The 13429-nt window shown below is 45.9% G+C and overlaps 1 protein-coding gene across 4 annotated transcripts in view; it reads left to right on the forward strand.

The window, feature by feature from the left end:
• Positions 1-13429, forward strand: part of LOC126175723 (bromodomain-containing protein 8) — a 272574-nt gene that overhangs the window by 256879 nt on the left and 2266 nt on the right. For all 4 annotated transcript variants that reach the window (XM_049922659.1, XM_049922657.1, XM_049922658.1 and 1 more), the window contains one exon: positions 996-1175. In XM_049922659.1, the coding sequence (XP_049778616.1) occupies positions 996-1175 (180 nt within the window). The remainder of the gene's footprint in view (positions 1-995; positions 1176-13429) is intronic.

Raw genomic sequence — 13429 nt, forward strand, 5'->3', positions numbered from 1 at the left:
TGTTGACAGTGGCAAATGACTGCAGAGGCTCGTCATTAAAAGTGTTTGGTGCACTGTGTATTCACACGCACTTGTATTCTGAACGCATTTAATGTTATTACATCTTAGTCTGATAACAAAATCAATAGGAGGACAGGCTTGCTTCTACAGATCTTAAAATCGAGGCACAAGGTTGGAAATTGCAACTCTCATCTCTTTCTCCACATTTATTCACCGCCTGTATTTTGTGTTGATGACTTCCAGTGCTGAAAACTCTACGTTACATAACTGTGATATTGCAAAAAGTATCAAAAGTTGTAGGGTCTTGTTACCTACTTGAGGATGTTCCTGCTTCACCAAGATCCGAAAATTTTTCTTGATGTGGAAGCGAACTTTCTTCTCGATGTGGAGTCTGAAGAATATCAATAAATTGCTCTCTTTTTTTTTTTTTCTTCAGTGGTAAGCATAGATGGAAGTTTTTCACTGAAAGAGCCTTTGATCCAGTTGTACTGATCTTCTTGTGGAAAGCACTTCACAATGTAATCATAGATTTCATTTCAGTGATCACTAATGCAGAAATCATTTGTGTTAGTGTTGTGAAAGAGACTCTGTTGTCATTGCTTTAAATATTATATCAAATAATCATCAGTTACCAAAACTTATTTCACATTAATTTCATAAGTACAACCTCCATGAAATATTACAGATATGCCTTGGAGTAGCTACACAAGAAATAAAATGGGTGAGAGGAAAATTTCTGTGTTGGATTTCTGAACTTCTGAGGCACCAGTTCATGACTGATATGAACTCTGTACATTAACAGTCAAGATTTGTGTTAATTTAAATTCATGTTTTGTGGCTTCCTCCTCCAAGATTGATGCAAACATTGCATACACCCCGTATGACATTCTGTACACAATTTTCCCTTTTGTGTCTGTGCTTTCATTTACACATTTTGTGTGTTTACTTTATGTTACATACATCTTTACAATGACCCCAAATTTTTCATTTTTCAGGACTTTTTGACTACACAGATGCTTGTTCAAGTAGTTGGAGAAGTTCCACTCCGCCGGGAGACACGTACCACTGAAGCTAATAAAAATCGGGATGTACTGAGTGGGCAGGAAGAAACAGATGTAGGAGGTAAAAGAAAACGTTTGTCTGGAGCAGAAACGGAAAGACATAAAAAGAGAAAGGTGAGATTGCTATGCACTTTTATTAGTACTACATATCTCAGACAAAAGGACCACTTCATTCATGATTGTGAGATTTTAGCGGTGGACTAACCAGGGTGTCCTAATTGAAGCACATTATACAGTGTCCTTAGATAAGAACATCATAGCTTCGAGGGACTGAAAGGTTTTTAAAAAAGGTTGACTTTTTTTTTACTCTTACACATTTTGGATCAGTAACCTACATACCCGAGTGGCGGCTCCTTGCCGTACACATTTCATGTCTGCCCTTACCCGTCGCAGATGGAGCAAGCTAGAGTAAACTGGAGGGGAAGAGGGCTAGACGGAAGACATGGTGCCATGGCTGGAGGTTGGTATCTTCCTCCTCCCTGATATGCTTTCCTGTTCTATTTCCGCCTTCATAACCCACCCCACCACTTCTGTGTGTGCCACATGCAATTTCCTCTGCCTGTACCCCCTGTGGGTCCGGGGGTTAGAATAGGCCCGAGGTATTCCTGCCTGTCGTAAGAGGCGACTAAAAGGAGTCCATCCCCCTCACGGGGGTAGTTAGCGCCTGCGTCCGGAGACGGACGGTTCCACGACCTATAATTGTGGTCTTTTTGGTTTTTCATTTCTCGTTTCTTCCTTCCCTTGGTTGTTTCCTTTCTTTGCTCTTCTCCACCTCACTGTCTTCCTTACTCTTTTCCTTGACTTCTTCTCCTTGCCTTCTCATTGCCTTCTTCTCCTTGCCTTCTCATTGCCTTCTTCTCCTTGCCTTCTCATTGCCTTCTTTTCCTTGCCTTCTCCTTGCCTTCTTCTCCTTGCCTTCTCTGGTCTCTGCCTCGGCGTTGGAGACAGTCTGTCCTCTTTTTCCCTCTCTCTCTTCTTTTTCCTCTTCTTCCTTCCTCTCTGTGCGTGCCTGAAGGCCGACCCACGCGTTCGCACGCGTAGCCGGTGACGGGGTAACGCGTAATTCCCCGCCCTGGGTAGACATGTAAGGCACGCGCGTACCCCCTGGTAAAGGCCAGGCCCGGGGAGGGGTGATTGCCTGAGCTGATACTGTTGTGGCGTAGCAAGAGCCACGCCACTCTGAGGTAGCCGAAAGGCACGCGATGTAATGCAGACGGGCGTGAATTCTGGAACAGGATAACTATTGAATGGTAGCAAGAAAAGTACGTAGTTGCTTTATACTTAACTTTTATTCTCTGATGAATACAGCGTTCTTCTTGAGACATTTATACTATAACTCTCAAAGTAGGTAAGGCTAATGGCGCCTTGCTAGGTCGTAGTCATGTGCTTAGCTGAAGGCTATTCTAACTGTCTCTCGGCAAATGAGAGGAAGGCCTCGTACGTCTAGTCGCTAGCAATGTCGTCCGTACAACTGGGGCGAGCGCTAGTCCGTCTTTCTAGACCTGCCATGTGGTGGCGCTAGGTCTGCAAGTGCTGACAGTGGCGACACGCGGGTCCGACACGTACTAATGGACCGCGGCCGATTTAAGCTACCACCTAGCAAGTGTGGTGTCTGGCGGTGACACCACAGATACCTTCTGACCATGCCGATTGGTCCCTCCGTCTGTTTCTCGGGAGGTGTGACCTGAGGTGTAAACATTCACGTAAGGCGGGAGTGCCCTCTGAGAGGGTCCCCACAAGGAAGGAGCGCGCCATCGGAGACGCTGGCAATCATGGGGGATTCCTCCGCAATGGATTCCACTCCATCTCTCTCGACTTCTGCCCAAAAACGGAAACGTGACCAGCCACCAGTGACAAAAGTACTACCGCCTGCCCCACAGTTCCTCGTAGTTTCTCGATCTGAGGACGGAAAGGATTTTTCCTCTGTCAACCCTTTCGTTATTCAGAAGGGCGTAGATGCCATAGCCGGATCTGTCAAATCTTGTACCAGGTTGCGTAACGGTACCTTATTACTAGAAACTGAGAGTGCCTTTCAGGCACAAAAACTGCTTCGGGCCACACTCCTGTACACGTTCCCTGTCCAGGTGGAGGCCCACCGAACTTTGAATTCGTCTCGTGGTGTAGTATATACTAGCTCCCTCGACGGATTGACTGACGAGGAGATTCAATCTTTCCTCGCTGAGCAGGGCGTGACGGCTGTCCATAGGGTCATGAAAAAGGTCAACAATGACCTTGTACCGACCCGGATAGTGTTAAGCTGCCATTGCGCATCAAGGCGGGCTACGAGGTTATTTCTGTTCGCCCCTATGTCCCGACACCTACGCGCTGCTACCAGTGTCAGCGTTTCAATCACACTCGACAGTCTTGCTCCAATGCGGCTAAATGTGTCACTTGTGGCAGGGATGCCCATGAGGGTGACTGTCCACCTCCGTCTCCTCGTTGTGTGAACTGTCAGGGTGACCATGCCGCATCCTCCCGCGACTGTCCTGTCTATAAGGAAGAACGCTGTATCCAAGAAATTCGGGTCAAAGAGAAAGTGTCCACCTCGGGTGCTCGCAAGCTATTGGCTAGTAGGAAGCCCGCGCTGCTCCCAGCGGGGAAATACAGTACTGTCCTCGCCTCTCCTCGGACTACCAGGGAGGTGGCAACCCAGATGTGCGATCTGACCTTCAGCACCACGGTCGTCCGTTCCGCCAGTGCTAAGATCGCGCGGTCGACGTCTCCTCTTCCTCCCATCACCCCACAGACACCAGCCCCTTCATCAGCTTCTTCTAAGACGAAGACCCCGAAGTCAGATGCACGGGCCTTCAAGAAGGAACCATCCCGTGCAGACTTCCTACGTACCTCGACCTCCCAGACTTCGACCGGTACTTCCACCAAATGTCCTTCCAAGAAGGCTCATAGGAAGCACAGTTCTCCTTCTCCGCCATGGCACATTTCTTCTCCTGCGCCACCCAGCGGTTGCCGCCCCAGGCCGTCATCCGTTTCACCTGGCCGCACCACTGGTAGCCGAACATCTGGCCGTTCACCGGCGGAGGAAGCTCCCCCTCCCGGCCATCCTCCCAAGATGGCCGATGAACCTATAGACCCAATGGACGATGACTGTCCGCCTACTGATAGCGGCGGCAGTGCTCGCTCGAAGCCAGGCCCTCAGCGGCCTTCGAGGTGACCCCTTCTTTCATCTTCCTTTTCTTACGATGGCACTTATTCACTGGAATATTCGCAGCATTCGCTCCAACCGAGAGGACTTGAAGTTGCTGCTCCGCTTGCACCGTCTGCTCGTCGTAGCCCTCCAGGAAACGAAGCTACGCCCATGCGATCAAATTGCGTTGGCACACTACACCTCTGTGCGTTTTGACCTACCCCCCTGTGGTAGGTATCCCAGCTCATCGAGGGGTTATGTTGCTGGTCCGGGATGATATTTACTACGATCCCATCACGTTGCACACCGGCCTGCAGGCCGTTGCCATCCGCATTACTCTCCCCACTTTTACGTTTTCCATTTGTACCGTTTACACTCCATCGTCATCTGCCGTTACCAGGGCAGACATGATGCAACTTATTGCTCAGCTACCTGCACCATTTTTGTTAACTGGAGACTTCAATGCCCACCATCCCCTTTGGGGCTCTCCAGCATCCTGCCCGAGGGGCTCCCTGTTAGCAGACCTTTTCAACCAGCTCAATCTTGTCTGCCTCAATACTGGCGCCCCTACTTTTGTTTCGGACACGTCTCACACCTATTCCCATTTAGACCTCTCTATATGTACTCCCCAACTTGCACGCCGGTTTGAGTGGTATGCACTTTCTGATACATATTCGAGCGACCACTTCCCGTGTGTTAGCCATCTCCTGCAGCATACCCCCTCTCCGTGCTCCTCTAGTTGGACCATCTCCAAGGCAGACTGGGGGCTCTTCTCTTCCAGGGCGACCTTTCAGGATCAAACCTTCACAAGCTGCGATCGTCAGGTCGCACACCTCACGGAAGTCATTCTCGCTGCTGCTGAATATTCCATCCCTCACCCTACTTCTTCTCCACGTCGCGTACCGGTCCCCTGGTGGACCGCAGCATGTAGAGACACTTTACGTGCTCGTCGACGTGCTTTACGCACCTTTAAACGCCACCCTACGGTGGCGAATTGTATCAATTATAAACAATTACATGCTCAGTGTCGTTGTATTATTAAAGAAAGCAAGAAAGCCAGCTGGGCTGCTTTCACAAGCACCTTCAACAGTTTTACTCCTTCTTCTGTTGTCTGGGGTAGCCTGCGTCGGCTATCTGGCACTAAGGTCCACTCACCAGTTTCTGGCTTGACGGTCGCGAATGACGTCCTTGTGGCCCCTGAGGATGTCTCCAATGCCTTCGGCCGCTTTTTCGCAGAGGTTTCGAGCTCCGCTCATTACCACGCTGCCTTCCTCCCCCCGCAAACAGGCAGAGGAGGCTAGGCCACCTACCTTCCGCTCCTCGAATCGTGAAAGTTATAATGCCCCATTCACCATGCGGGAACTCGAAAACGCACTTGGCCGATCATGGTCCTCCGCTCCAGGGCCTGATTCTATTCATATTCAGATGCTGAAGAACCTTTCTCCTGCGGGTAAAGGTTTTCTTCTTCGTACATACAATCGCATCTGGATTGAGGGACATGTTCCCGCATGCTGGCGTGAGTCTATTGTTGTCCCGATTCCTAAGCCGGGGAAGGACAAGCACTTGCCTTCCAGTTATCGACCTATCTCGCTTACCAGCTGTGTCTGTAAAGTGATGGAGCGAATGGTTAACTCTCGATTGGTTTGGCTGCTCGAGTCTTGACGCCTACTTACCAATGTACAATGTGGATTTCGTAGGCGCCGCTCTGCTGTTGACCATCTGGTTACCTTGTCGACCTTCTTTATGAATAACTTCTTGCGGAAGCGCCCGACCGCGGCTGTGTTCTTTGATTTGGAAAAGGCTTACGACACCTGTTGGAGGGCGTGCATTCTCCGCACCATGTATACATGGGGCCTTCACGGTCGCCTCCCTCTTTTTATTCATTCCTTTTTAATGGATCGACAGTTCAGGGTACGTGTGGGTTCTGTCCTGTCGGACACCTTTCGCCAGGAGAATGGGGTGCCACAGGGCTCAGTTTTGAGCGTCGCTCTCTTTGCCATCGCGATCAATCCAATAATGGATTGCCTCCCAGCTGCTGTATCAGGCTCTCTTTTCGTGGACGATTTTACCATCTATTGCAGCGCGCAGTGTACACGTGTCCTGGAGCGCTGTCTTCAGCGTTCTCTTGACCGTCTTTACTCCTGGAGTGTCGCCAATGGCTTCCGTTTTTCTGCCGAGAAGACGGTCTGTATTAACTTCTGGCGCTACAAAGAGTTTCTCCCACCGTCCTTACGACTCGGTCCCGTTGCTCTCCCAATCGTGGAGACAACCAAATTTTTAGGCCTTACATTTGACAGGAAACTTAGCTGGTCTCCACATGTGTCATATTTGGCCGCCCGTTGTACCCGTTCTTTAAATATCCTCCGTGTTCTCAGTGGTATGTCGTGGGGAGCGGATTGAACCGTCCTACTTCGTCTATATCAGTCGATCGTCCGCTCCAAGCTGGATTATGGGAGCTTCGTATACTCCTCTGCACGGCCATCCATCTTACGCCGCCTCAACTCCATACAACATCGGGGTTTACGACTTGCGATCGGAGCATTTTATACTAGTCCCGTAGAGAGTCTTCATGCTGACGCTGGCGAATTGCCACTCACCTACCGGCGCGATATACTGCTTTGTCGGTATGCCTGTCGGCTACTGTCAATGCCCGACCATCCATCTTATCGTTCCTTTTTTGACGACTCTCTCGACCGTCAATACGAGTTGTATGTCTCTGCCCTGCTACCCCCTGGAGTTCGCTTTCGTCACCTCCTCCAACACCTTAATTTTTCACTCCCTGCAACCTTTCGAGTGGGCGAGAGCCACATGCCACCTTGGCTCCAGGCTCAGGTCCGCGTTCACCTTGACCTCAGCTCGCTCCCAAAAGAGGTTACCCCCGGTTCGGTCTACCACTCCCGTTTTGTGGAACTTCGTTCGAAGTTCATCAGTATGACTTTCATTTATACAGATGGCTCTAAGACCAATGACGGGGTCGGGTGTTCTTTTATTGTCGGAGCACAAAGTTTCAAATACCGGCTCCATGGCCATTGTTCGGTCTTCACAGCTGAGCTCTTTGCCCTCTACCAGGCTGTTCTTTACATCTGCCGCCACCGACATTCTGCTTATGTCATCTGCTCCGATTCCCTGAGCGCCATCCAGAGCCTCAGTGATCCGTATCCGGTTCACCCTTTCGTGCACCGGATCCAACGCTCTCTTCGGCAGCTGGTGGACGTCAGTTCTCCGGTTAGCTTTATGTGGGTCCCTGGCCATGTCGGTATCCCTGGGAACGAAGCTGCAGATGCCGCGGCCAAGGGTGCGGTCCTCCAGCCTCGGACAGCTTCTTGTTGTGTCCCTTCGTCAGATTTTAGCAGGGTTATTTGTCGGCGCATTTTATCGCTGTGGCATGCCGATTGGGCTGCCCTTACAGCCAACAAGCTTCGGGCCTTGAAACCTCTTCCCGTGGCTTGGACATCCTCCTCACGCCCTTCTCGGCGGGAGGAGGTAGTTTTGGCCCGGTTAAGAATTGGACACTGCCGGTTCAGCCATTGCCATCTGCTGACGGCTGCGCCGGCGCCGTTCTGCCCATGTGGGCAATTGCTGACGGTCCGCCACATTTTAATGTCCTGTCCGGATTTTAACGCACTGCGTCTCGATCTTAACCTGCCATGTACTTTAGATGCCGTTTTAGCGGATGACCCACGAGCAGCTGCTCGTGTTCTTCGTTTTATCAATTTGACAAACCTCACTAAGGACATTTGATGATGCTGTTTTTTAATCCTATGCCTGTCAGTCTGTCTTTTATCGTGTTTTCCCTTTTAGTTGTTGTTTTAAACTTGTGCCTCGCGGTGCATTCTTAACGTCGTCAGGGCGCTAATGACCATTGAAGTTGTGCGCCCTAAAACCACAAAAAAATAATCCTCTGCCTGTATCTGTGTTAGGTTTGCCAGTGCCACATTCTGTTCCCTTTCCCCCTCTCTCTCCACAACTCGTGGTCTAACGGTGTTCCGATAGGATAGGCTGAACACGGTTGACGGAGGTGTGTTTGTTGCTGTCAGTAGTAGTTTAACTTGTCGCGAAATTGAAGTAGATACTTCCTGTGAGTTAGTATGGACAGAGGTCATTGTTGGCAACCAGAATAAAATAGTAATTGGATCCTTTTACCGACCTCCCAATTCAGATGATACAGTTGCTGAAAGGTTCAAAGAAAACTTGAGTTTGATTTCAAATACATACCCGAATCATACCATAATAGTTGGTGGGGACTTTAATTTACCCTTGATATGTTGGCAAAAATACATGTTTAATTCCGGAGGTACGCATAAAATATCATCCGAAATTGTGCTAAACGCATTCTCTGAAAATTACCTCGAGCAGTTGGTTGATGAACCCACACGAATAGTACGGTTGTGAAAACACACTTGACCCCTTAGCAACAAATAATCCTGAGTTAATAATGAGCATCAAAACCGATTCAGGGATTAGTGAACACAGGGCTGTCGTAGCAAGATTGAGTATTGTAATCCCCAAAGCCTTGAAAAATAAGTGAAAAATATACCTATTCAAAAAAGCAGATAAAAATTCTCTTGACGCCTTCCTGAGAGACAGTCTCCACTCATTCCAAATTAATAATATAAGTGTAGACCAGATGTGGCTTAAATTCAAGGAAATAGTATCGGCAGCAATTGAGAGATTTATACCAAATAAATTAACAAACGACAGAGCTGATCCCTCTTGGTACACAAAACGGGTTCGAACACTGCTGCAGAAACAACGAAACAAATATTCCAAATTTAAACAGACCCAAAATCCCCAGGATCTTTTACAGAAGCTCGAAATTTTGCACGGACTTCAATGCGAGATGCTTATAACTGTTTCCACAACGAAACTTTGTCTCGAAACCTGGCAGAAAATCCAAAGAGATTCTGGTCGTATGTGAAGTATGTTAGCAGCAAGAAACAATCAATGCCTTCTCTGTGCGATAGCAGTGGAGATACCATCGAAGATAGTGCTGCCAAAGCAGAGTTACTAAACACAGCCTTCCGAAATGCCTTCTCAAAAGAAGACGAAGTAAATACTCCAGAATTCGAATCGAGAACAGCTGCCAACATCCTCGGAGTAGTGAAGCAACTTAAATCACTTAATAAAAGCAAGTATACCAATTAGGTTCCTGTCAGAGTATGCTGATGCATTAGCTCCATTCTTAACAATCGTATACAACCGTTCGCTCGACGAAAGATCCGTACCCAAAGACTGGAAAGTTGCACAAGTCACACCAATATTCAAGAAAGGTAGGAGTAGTAATCCACTAAATTACAGGGCCATATCGTTAATGTCGATATGCAGCAGGATTTTAGAACATATATTGTGTTCGTACATAATGAATGACCTCGAAGAAAACTGTCTATTGACACACAGTCAACATGGGTTTAGAAAATATCGTTTCTGTGAAACACAACTAGCTCTTTATTCACATGAAGTGTTGAGTGTGATTGACAAGGGATTTCAGATCGATTCCATATTTCTGGATTTCTGGAAGGCTTTTGACACTGTACCACACAAGCGGCTCGTAGTGAAATTGCGTGCTTATGGATTATCGTCTGTTATGTGACTGGATCTGTGATTTCCTGTCAGAGAGGTTACAGTTGGTTGTAATTGGCAGAAAGTCATCGAGTAAAACAGAGATGATTTCTGGCGTTCCCTAAGGTAGTGTTATAGGCCCTTTGCTGTTCATTATCTATATAAACGATTTGGGAGACAATCTGAGCAGCCATCTTTGGTTGTTTGCAGATGATGCTGTCGTTTATCGACTAATAAAGTCATCAGCAGATCAAAACAAACTGCAAAACGATTTAGGAGAAATATCGGAATGGTGCGAAAAGTGGCAGTTGACCTTAAATAACGAAAAGTGTGAGGTCATCCACATGAGTGCTAAAAGGAACGCATTAAACTTCGGTTACATGATAAATCGGTCTAATCTAAAAGCTGTAAATTCAACTAAATACCCAGATATTACAATTATGAACAATTTAAATTGGAAGAAACACATAGAAAATGTTGTGGGGAAGGCTAACCAAAGACTGCGTTTTATTGGCAGAACACTTAGGAAATGTAACAGACCTATTAAGAAGACTGCCTACACTACGCTTGTCTGTCCTCTTTTTAGAATACTGTTGCGTGGTGTGGGATCCTTGCCAGATAGGACTGACTGAGTACATAGAAAAAGTTCAAAGAAAGGCAGCACGTTTTGTACTAACGCAAAATATGGTAGAGAGTGTCACAGAAATGATACAGGATTTGGGATGGACATCATTAAAAGAAAGGCGGTTTTTGTTGTGATGGAATATTCTCACGAAATTCCAATCACCAACTTTCTCCTCCGAATGCGAAAATATTTTGTTGACACCGACTTACATAGGGAGGAACGATCACCAAGATAAAATAAGAGAAATCAGAGCTTGTACGGAAAGATACAGGTGTTCATTCTTCCCCTGCACTATACGAGATTGGAATAATAGAAAATTATGAAGGTGGTTCGATGAACCCTCTGCAAGGCTCTTAAATGTGATTTGCAGAGTATCCATGTAGTTGTAGATGTAGCATTGCTTCCTCTAGATCACAGGGTTCTGGCTTCTATTCCTGGTCAGGCTGGGGATTTTCTCTGCCTGGGGTCTGGGTGTTTGTGTTGTCCTCATCATTTCATCATCTTTTGGGAAAAGAAGACTGGACAGTGAAAAAGATTGGGAATTTGTTCGAGTCCTGATAACCATGCCGTTGAGCGCCCCCACAAACCAAAATCATCATCATCATCATCATCATCATCATCTATCCCCCCCTCTCTCTCTACAGTCATTGTCATCGTCATAAGTTAGACTGAAACAATGTGTCCACTGCCTATAAAGAAAGGAGACACCAATATATAGCCCAAAGTTCTTATCCCCTTCTGTTGTGTTGGACAAGTTTAATCACAGCTGTTCCATCAAGCAGTAGAAGTCCAATTGGTAGAGTCACATTTCTCAACAGTTATGGACCTAATAGCAATTTTGACCTGCTAGTGGTCATTACTTGCACAGTTGTTAAGGGGCACTCAAAAAGTTTCCATTTGAGGGTGTTTCTGCAGCATATATGCAACATAGTGCAACTACAATGCAGGTATGTAAGTGCTGACATGTAGGCAAGGGACTAGAGAGGCATCTGTGCGTTTCCGACGGGTGTACGGTAAATGTGGAAACATGAATTATGGCAACGTTATTACCAAATGCTTCCAAGTAGGACCAACATCATGTTGTTCTTTTCTTAGCTGCCAAAGGACAAACACCATTGGAAAATAAAGAATAACCTGTCCGTCCAAAACCATCATTGTGGAATGCTGCACCAAGTACTGTGCTAGTTGCGATTTGACACAAGATGCTGGCCGATCTGAGAGGTTGGCCTCGGTCATTATGCTAATTCAAGTGGCTGACACTTGAGCACAAACCATATAATCCTGATCTCTCCCTATGCAGTCATCATACTTAAAAAAGGCTTTGAAGGGTCAGTCATTCCTGCCGGGCAACAGAAGCAGAAGGACATGGTGAAACAGGTATCTTCAACATGGCACTTCGGTGGGATGGTTGTCTTAATGTTCATAGTGTTTTTGCCTGATTGACATACCAATTCTGGACTGTACGGCCCTCAAACAGAAACCTTTTGATCGGCCCTTATACTAATGTCTGCCTAAGTGCACTAATATCTCTGCACTGTTGCAATATTCCTCCATCAAATGGGCCAAATTTGAATGGTTCCATGTATGACAGTCTGGCGGGACACAACCTGAATAGCTACTTAACAAGCATTGTCAGACAAAACTCCAAATTCTGATCCTTCTTTTTGTGTGTTTGCTTTGTGCAGTCCACCAGTTTTAAATGTCACTGACGTGAAGACGCTTTTTTAAGATTGCAGATGTAGCTGTTTAAGTACTGTTAGATGTAGGAACTGTTTTTTCACAACTATTCTCTGACATATCATGTATTTTCTTCTCTAGTGCTTGTCTTTTATCTTGAATAGAAAATATTAACAACATTAGCATTATTCAGGTGCAGAGTTATTATTTTCAAGAGAATTTCTTTCACTGGTGAATTTTTTTAAGGATTGAAATTTACAGCCTCCCAAGACAAAATATCAAATGTATTTTCCCTTGATAATGATTACAAGAAGCTCTTGCATGTAAATGTTCTTGCTTGAACTCCATGATATCCCAGTGACTAAATACTGTTATGAATGTTTGAAAACTTTGCATTGTTTCTAATAACACATTGTTAGAATATGCATCAATATATTAAATTATGTACTGTTGTTGCATGTAACTTCGTATATCAGAAGAGTATATGCTGAAGAGTTGTTAATGAATTCTTTTGGAAAAATGCAGATGTAGTACATGTTTATAAGAAGAATTATGAAAATCTGAATTTCTTGCTCAGAAATAAATGCAAAATACTTACATATCTAGACTACTCAGAACAGCTATTTTGAAGACACCATTTCCATTGTTACTACTACTGTATGTGTTATGTGGAGATTACCACTTCTATCCCTGTAGCTGTTACGTGATGGGTGGAACATCCTTTCTCCACTCTCTTGTAGCCTCACTTTGAAATTTTCATACCCATACAGTGTGTCAACAGCACAAACTTTTTAATTTAAAGCAAAGAAATTGTATTAAGTTTTGTGATTATACTTATTCCTATCAAAAAATCCATTATGAATGCTACTTTAACATGAATAAAATGATTGCGGGCTTCCAGTGGCATCAGTTGGTTAAAATCCCATGAACTTTTTACCTAACTCTCCTCGGCCATTTTCAAGTTGTAGATGACTGCTGTGTCGCCATGCCTCATCGCTATATAGCGCAGTGTTGGGAGAGATTAGCCAGCTTCTTGAGAGACCCAACGTCTCATCGTTGTTCAGGCCCCCAGCAAAAATGGACAGCTCTTGAGATCTGTGAAGGACAATCTAGGGCTTAGGATGTCTGTACTGTACAAAATACCATGTCAGTGTGGCTGCTACCACGTCACACTGTGGAGAAATGCCAGACAGAACACAAGAGGTGCTTACACCGACGCTATCCTGAAAAATCAGCTGTGACAGAACACGCTGTAGGAAATAGACACCGAATCCTATTTGATGAAACATGTGTTATTGTGAGGACAAAGGGATTTGGGGACAGTGTCATAAAAGAATGGGTAGAAATAAAAAATCTGAAAAACAT

This window comes from Schistocerca cancellata, chromosome 3 (genome assembly GCF_023864275.1).
Source record: "Schistocerca cancellata isolate TAMUIC-IGC-003103 chromosome 3, iqSchCanc2.1, whole genome shotgun sequence".
NCBI lineage: Eukaryota > Metazoa > Arthropoda > Insecta > Orthoptera > Acrididae > Schistocerca > Schistocerca cancellata.